Source organism: Myotis lucifugus, unplaced genomic scaffold (assembly GCF_000147115.1).
Source record: "Myotis lucifugus unplaced genomic scaffold, Myoluc2.0 scaffold_978, whole genome shotgun sequence".
Taxonomy (NCBI): Eukaryota; Metazoa; Chordata; class Mammalia; order Chiroptera; family Vespertilionidae; genus Myotis; species Myotis lucifugus.
This window is the reverse complement of record NW_005872026.1, coordinates 12,917-20,642: the sequence shown is the minus strand read 5'-3', so window position 1 is coordinate 20,642 and position 7,726 is coordinate 12,917. Positions and strand designations below refer to the sequence as shown.

Sequence of the window (7,726 nt, the reverse complement as noted above, 5' to 3'; positions counted from 1 at the left end):
TTTTTGACCCGTGGCCTTACCTCCCTCCTTGGCCTCCGGTTTCCCCTATAAAAATATTCAGGACCCGGAAAAGGTAAACCCGGGGCGCGGGCCTGTCAGCACCGCAGCTCCGCGGGCTCCGCTCTCGGCTCGGTGCCGAGGCTCAGGGAGAGGAAGGACGGTCCCCGGGGCGAGGCGGCGGGTGCAGGGCAGGGCGTGGGGGGCTCTGGGTTCTGGGGGGTTGTGTTGGGGGCTGAAGGGGAGCAAAAGGAGGGAAAGGAGAGACCATGGAAAGGCCACGCGTGAGCCTGGCAGTAGGGCCGGGCGGGGTCCCCTTAAGGGACGGCATTGATGGATCCCTCCCTCAGGTTAAACGAAAGAACTTCCTTAAAGGTCGCCGGCGCCACGCTCGGCACCGCTGCTCTCCCCGCAGCCTCTGCGTGTGCGGGTCACTCTGTGCTTCTCACACAAAGCGCACTGTGTCCCGGGCCCTGGGGCTGTGTCCAGCCCGGGCACTCATTGCCAAGTCCGCGGGCACAGCTGTGGCCCCAGCTGGCAGCGAACACAGACCTCGGCTCTGAGAACCGGGGCCCGGGCCCTGCCAGCTGAGAGGGCAGAGTTATCCACGTGAGCAGCGGCGACACGCGTGTCCCATCCATGTCTCTGCGGGGGAGCTACCGGACCAGAAGGGAAGCAGCCTTGGGAACCGAGTCAGGAGACCTCACACAGCAGCTGCTCCGCACGGTTGAAAAAGGCTTTAGCTGTGTCACCACGCAGGTCCCGGCAGATACACTCAACTCTCCGCGTCAGACGTGGCTACAGGCCGCCCGTGTCCTTGCTGGGAAAATGGACTTGGCCCAGCCGACGGCGCGGGCGTGCGTCATCAGCACGTGAGTCACTTCCCGGCGGGCGTCCCTTCCCGAGAACACCTCGCGCTTCTAAGCAGCCAGACCAAGGGGCCCAAGCACACCTGCCTGCAAAGGTGTCTGCCCTCTCCATCGAAAAGTCCCAGCAAACCAGTCTTATTTAAGGTTCTGTTTATGGAACAAGTTACTTAAGACTTAAATAGCTGTGAGTTGCACAAAAGAAGCGAAAAGAGCAAGCGCGTTGTTGGAGGCATGTGAACGGAGAACAGGTGAGCGGCAGGCGCTGCATCATCGATCCTCCCCCCACCCTCACCACCCCCACCCCCCACCCCGGCCGAGGAATGTGTGTTTGGAACTGCGCCAAGTTCCTGGCAGCCGGCTGAGGGCCGAGTGGAAGATTCCCTGCCTCCTGCTGCTCCCTGTACTTCCCAATGAAGCGTGAACTTCCCCCAAATGAAACCGAGTCTGCAAAGGCTTGAAGCATTTCCCTAATTTAATGTTTGCCTTTGAGCAAAAACATATTTTACAAAACCTATTTAAAAACCCCCTATAACTCAAAGGCGAAAGACACAACTTTTAAGGTGATGAGAAACCACATTGTGTACCTGGCCTGTGTGCTCTGTGAGTCCCACGACCAAATTCCCCTGAATTGGAAACATCTCTAGAGCTGGAGGAGGCGCCCCTGAGCCTGCTGACCTCAGGGTGCAGGGAGGAGAAGGACACCCCTGAGCCTGCTGACCTCAGGGTGCAGGGAGGATGCCCCTGAGCCTGCTGACCTCGGGGTGCAGGGAGGAGGACGCCCCGGAGCTGCTGACCTCGGGGTGCAGGGAGGAGGGCACCCTGAGCCTGCTGACCTCGGGGTGCAGGGAGGAGGACGCCCCTGAGCTGCTGACCTCGGGGTGCAGGGAGGAGGAGGACGCCCCTGAGCCTGCTGACCTCGGGGTGCAGGGAGGAGGGTGCCCCTGAGCCTGCTGACCTCGGGGTGCAGGGAGGACACCCCTGAGCCTGCTGATCTCGGGGTGCAGGGAGGAGGAGGACGCCCCTGAGCCTGCTGACCTCGGGGTGCAGGGAGGAGGGTGCCCCTGAGCCTGCTGACCTCGGGGTGCAGGGAGGACACCCCTGAGCCTGCTGATCTCGGGGTGCAGGGAGGAGGAGGACGCCCCTGAGCCTGCTGACCTCGGGGTGCAGGGAGGAGGAGGACGCCCCTGAGCCTGCTGACCTGCAGGGAGGAGGCGCCCCTGAGCTGCTGGTTTCGGGGTGCAGGGAGGATGCCCCTGAGCCTGCTGACCTCGGGGTGCAGGGAGGAGAAGGGCGCCCCTGAGCCTGCTGACCTCGGGGTGCATGGAGGAGGGTGCCCCTGGGCCTGCTGACCTCGGGGTGCAGGGAGGAGAAGGACACCCCTGAACCTGCTGACCTCGGGGTGCAGGGAGGAGGCGTCCCTGAGCTGCTGACCTCGGGGTGCAGGGAGGAGGCGCCCCTGAGCTGCTGGTTTCGGGGTGCAGGGAGGATGCCCCTGAGCCTGCTGACCTCGGGGTGCAGGGAGGAGAAGGACACCCCTGAGCCTGCTGACCTCGGGGTGCAGGGAGGAGGCGTCCCTGAGCTGCTGACCTCGGGGTGCAGGAAGGAGGCGCCCCTGAGCTGCTGGTTTCGGGGTGCAGGGAGGATGCCCCTGGGCCTGCTGACCTCGGGGTGCAGCATACCAGGGCCAGGGCACCCAGGACACCACTGTGGCCATGGCAGCCACAGTCCCCGCTCCGACACGAGAGACCAGGTCAGTTCACCCCGAGGAAGCGGACGGGGACCTTGTCTTGTCGGTGGCGGCGGCTGCTCTGAGTCACTGCGGTGAGTGACGTGGACGGCGCTGGGGCTGCAGCTGGGACGGCCCGACACCCGGGCAGACAGGTGACGCTGTGACAGACAGGGCTGGGCGAGGGCCTCGTGTTTGGCAGCGGTTCTGTTTGATGCAGGTCACTTAATACTGACCGTGTGCCCAGTGAGCCGTGGTCCCGGGACTGGGCTACGGTGACACCACCCGCACAGGAGCGAGGCCACGGGAACTCTGGTTCGGCCGCACCTCCAGACACCCCACAATTCAGGGTGATCGCGGCCCACGGGCCTGAACCCACGAGGAATCAGCAGCTGAAATGCGTTCCTTTTGGGTCAACGCACGAAGCCTTAGCCCTGCTGTCATCCCCCCTGTGAAGCCCCTAACAGCTGCGAGGACACCTACAACCTGTTACCACTTCCGACCGGCTGCCTCCCGCAAGCGCCTGACCGGGCTGGGTTGGAACCCGCAACCCAGGTACGTGCCCCTGACCAGGAATCGAACCCACAATTCTTCGGTGCAGGGCCGGCACTCTAACCACTGAGCACCACCGGCCCAGGCCTTCATTCACGTTTAATACCTAAGGGCCCAGATCAGACAGGGACCTGCTCACGGAGGGGACTGGGTTTCATTAAAGCAAAGCCACTCCCACTCGGCGTCCGTCTCCCCATCTCCCACTCGCAGCTTCTCCCCACATTCTGCTCACACCCCACAGCGATGGCTGCGTCAGGAACCCCTCCAGCTCGTGTCCTGACCACGTGGCGGAGTGGCCCGGGCATCACAGACTCGCTCCCAGCAGGAGCGCGACCCCTGGCCCCGACACGCCCCCCCCCACATAAGGGGACGCGGGGCTCTGTCCTCCCGCCTTCAGCAGCGTTTCTGCTCAGATAACCACCCTACGGCTCCCGAAAACCCAGACCGAGCGGGGACCCCTCCGGACACGGGTCCCGGCACGCGCGGGCCTCACCTGGGGCAGCGGGCCGGCCGGCTTGGTGAGGATGCCGCCCACGTAGACCACGTTGGGCAGCGTGGGCCGCGGGAACTCCAGCGCCACGTCGGTGCAGAGCATCCACAGGCTGGAGCCCTGCACCAGGTCGTATAGCGAGCGGCCGGGCAGCAGCCCGTGCTTCCGCATGACCCGCTCGTACTTGGGGAGCACCAGCAGGTGCACCCCCAGCCGCGACACCAGGTACACGCCCGCGTTCTTCATCCGCTGCACCAGGCTCATGCGGTCCGTGAGCAGCGAGTTGAACTCGGGCACGTAGGCCAGCGGTGCGGGGGCGCCCACCTCGGCCGGGTACCAGAGGCCGGTGGAGAAGACGGCGTACTGCACGCCCAGCAGGTGCGCGATCACGAAGCCGCACATGTCGTTGGGGTCGACGAGCAGCAGGTCGAAGCGCTCCCGCCGCAGCGCCCGCAGCAGCGCGCGGTTGCCCAGCACCATGTCGCAGTTCCGCGTGTAGTGGTCCAGGATGTCGAACAGCTCCACGGCCGTCAGCCGCCCCGCGAAGATGTTGCGCATCTTGGCCTGCAGGAAGGCGTCCGAGGCCGAGCTGTTGAAGAGGCCCGGGTAGCGCCGCAGCCCGTAGTGCGGCGAGGGCGCCAGGTCGCGGCCCTCCGACAGCAGGAACACGGTGCGGTGGCCCCGCGCGTGCAGGGCGGCGGCCAGCGTCTTGAAGATGTACATGTGGCTCTCAAACATGATGGGCGGCACCACGATGATCTTGGCGGCGTCGGCGACCCCGAGGGCGCCCCACAGGAGCACCAGGTACGGCAGGCAGGGCGTCATCGCTGCAAAGACAGAGCCGCTGAGCACAGCCTCACAGCCCCGGGCACAGCCCTGCAGCCTCCCCACACAGCCCCGGGCACAGCCTCACCGCACAGCCCCGGGCACAGCCTCACCGCACAGCCCTGGGCACAGCCTCACCGCACAGCCCTGGGCACAGCCCTGGGCACAGCCTCACAGCACAGCCCCGGGCACAGCCTCACCGCACAGCCCTGGGCACAGCCCTGGGCACAGCCTCACAGCACAGCCCTGGGCACAGCCTCACCACACAGCCCTGAGCGCAGCCTCACCGCACAGCCCTGGGCACAGCCCTGCAGCCTCACCACACAGCCCTGGGCACAGCCCTGCAGCCTCACCACACAGCCCTGGGCACAGCCTCACAGCACAGCCCTGGGCACAGCCTCACCGCACAGCCCTGGGCACAGCCTCACAGCACAGCCCTGGGCACAGCCTCACAGCATAGCCCTGGGCACAGCCTCACCACACAGCCCTGGGCACAGCCTCACTGCACAGCCCACTGGCCACAGCCTCACCACGGCCACCTGCGCGGCTCCTGCCCCAGGACCCCGTCCTCTTTAAGCACCTGTGTCCCTGCAGGGTCACTGAGCGAGGAGGACAGCTCACGGGCACGGCCGTGCAGGCTGCGTGGGTAAGAGAGCCTTGTGTACACACTCCAGTGTGACCCGAGACTTCCCGGGTGATATGGGCACCTGGGGACCCTCAGCTCGGGGACCCTCAGCTCATCTTTTCACTGAGCACCAGTCTGTCTAGGAAGCTGGGCGAGAGGCGTGTCTCTCTTTCAATCCTTCCATCTCGGCAGCTACCTTCCCTGCTAAGACCAGGCAAACACTGACTCACAAACAACAGCTCAGGTCAGAGTTCCAACCGGGACACTTTCCCCAGGAAAAGGCTCTGCAGTGTGGTCTGCCTTTCGTCCGGACACCCCGAGTCCCTGCAGACACACTCGGGGCTCGTCTGTCCGGACACCTCAAGTCCCTGCAGACATACTCAGGGCTCATCTGGGCCAGACACCCGAGTCCTCTGAGACACACTCGGGGCTCATCTGGGTGGACACCCCAAATCCCTGCAGACGCATTCGGGGCTCATCTGTCCGGACACCCTGAGTCCCTGCAGACGCACGCGGGGCTCATCTGGGCTGGACGCTGAACAGGAGGTCAGAAGGCCTGGTGTGTCCGGGCCCTGGAGGGCGGCAGTGAGGACGCCTGTCCCACATCTGCTGTGGGTGCCCCAGCTCAGGGCTGGCCAACCTCCTGCCCTCCATGGGGGAAGACAAGGTGCAACAGGGAACCGTCCGCTGGCCCCGGGACAAGGGACAACCCGCCTGGGGGGCCACCAGGTGCCAACTGCCATCCCCCGGGCTACCAACCATCATGGGCGCTGACGCCATACAAGCAACCAGCGCCCGGACAGAGAAAAGGTCCCGGCAGGAACTTCGCAAAAACCAGACACTTTTACCTCAAGGATCACCTACACAGACTCCAGCCGTCACCACCGGAATCTGCTCTCACTCTCATTGCCCAGGAACCCGTACGCACAAACCCACCGCCCACAGTTTAACAACGATACCTTCTCAGCATGCAAGCGCTGCAAGCGACCTAAAAAAAAGAAAGAAAGAAAAGGAATCAGTAGCGGGCAAGCGAGAGGTGAAACAGCGCATGTCCAGGGCGCTGTCCTCCCCCTCCAAGCGAGTGTCCAAGGACGGCGAGGCGAGAGGGCACACGCCATTCCGAGCAGAAGCAGCGCGTGCCACACGCGTGGATCACCCACGTCAGATGCTGCTGGACTGGACACGAGGGCTTTAAACAAGTGAAGGCGGAGAGGACGCTGCTCCCACAGCAGGGAGGTGCGTGACGCTGGTCCCAGGGCCGTGGTGGGAGGGAGCGTGTGGCCAGGCTCAGGGACACGTCCCGGGACATGGTCCACGGCGCAGCCTCGCAGGCCGTCTGCTCGTCTGGCCACTTACTTGCAGGGAAGAAAAGGTTAGGGCCCTGAAGTCCACATGGTCTGAATTCCCGGAACCAGATTCATGCCAAAAAAATTATTTCAGCAGCGTGTCCGTGGCCTGTGTCCGTGGCCTATGTCCGCGGCCTGTCACCGCCCCAAGCCCACGCGGACATGGGTGGCGGGCCAGTGGTCCGCAGCGCCCACGGGTGTGTGTCAAGGGGGCTGGGCACCCAGTCCAGGCACCTACTGTTCAAACTGTCACTCACTCTGTGTCCCAAACAGCTGGGAAACAAACTCATTTCTCGTCGCAGAGGCCGGGGACGGGCCAGGCCGCCCAGAAGAGAGGCCCCTGTGAACCTCATTCTATTCTTTCTTTTCTGTTTCGTATTGTCTTTCGGTCACAGACACGCTGTGAAAACAAGTCACTCACCACGGTCTTTTGTTGGAACTGGTTTCTGAGAGGGAGGAGGACAGACGGACGGGAGAGGCCATGACCTCGCTGTCCCAGGAGGGGCCTCCGTGGCTACTGAGAAGCCGCCTGCACCTGCGGGGCCTGAGGAACTGAAATTTAAATCCTACGTAACGTAACCACCCGCAGCTGGTGGCTGCTGCACTAGCATAAAGTTTAAAAAAGGGCATAGAGCCCGCCGGCGTGGCTCAGTGGTTGAGCGTCAACGTATGAACCAGGAGGTCACAGCTCGATTCCGGGTCAGGGCACATGCCCGGGGTTGTGGGCGAGATCCCCAGTGAGGGGCGTGCAGGAGGCAGCCGATCCACGATTCTCTCTCCTCATTGATGTCTCTGTCTCTCCCTCTCCCTTCCTCTCTGAAATCAATAAAAATATATTTTTTTAAAAAAGAAACTGTGCTCATCGACAGTGGAGTAGTACTCAGAGCTAAAAAGAAATGAGCTACGAAGCCGTGAGAAGACGTAGAGGAGCTTCAACGCACGTTCCTAAGTGGCAGCTGCCAGCAGCCACGGCCACGCGCTGTGCGAGTCCAACTCCGTGCCACTCGGCAAAGGGAAGGCCCCAGACAGGGCCCAGGAGGCCCACGGGGATGTTCCGAGTCAGGAAGTGACCCGGCCGTGTGACCGGTGGCGACGGGCAGGTGTGTCCTACGTCTGTCCAAACCACGGCACGTGCAGCGCCAGTGGCCCTGATGCGAGCTGTGGACGCTGGGGGATGAGGACGTGCCCCTGGGGTTCATCAACTGTGGCAAATGTCCCCTCTGGTGGGGACGCTGAACGTGGGAGGGGAGCCCACGTGTGGCAGGGGCCGTACAGGACACCTCTGTACTTCTGTGA

General features: G+C 63.7%; 1 protein-coding gene across 1 annotated transcript in view; it reads right to left on the bottom strand.

Annotated features, from left to right (window-relative positions):
* The window catches only part of UGT8 (UDP glycosyltransferase 8), a 22,250-nt gene extending 16,176 nt beyond the window's left edge, over nucleotides 1-6,074 (bottom strand). Inside the window, 2 exon segments of the mRNA XM_023747791.1 lie at nucleotides 3,638-4,461; nucleotides 6,044-6,074. Of these exon segments, the coding sequence (XP_023603559.1) occupies nucleotides 3,638-4,459 (822 nt within the window). The 5' untranslated portion in view covers nucleotides 4,460-4,461; nucleotides 6,044-6,074.
* Between the last annotated feature and the right edge of the window lie 1,652 nt (nucleotides 6,075-7,726).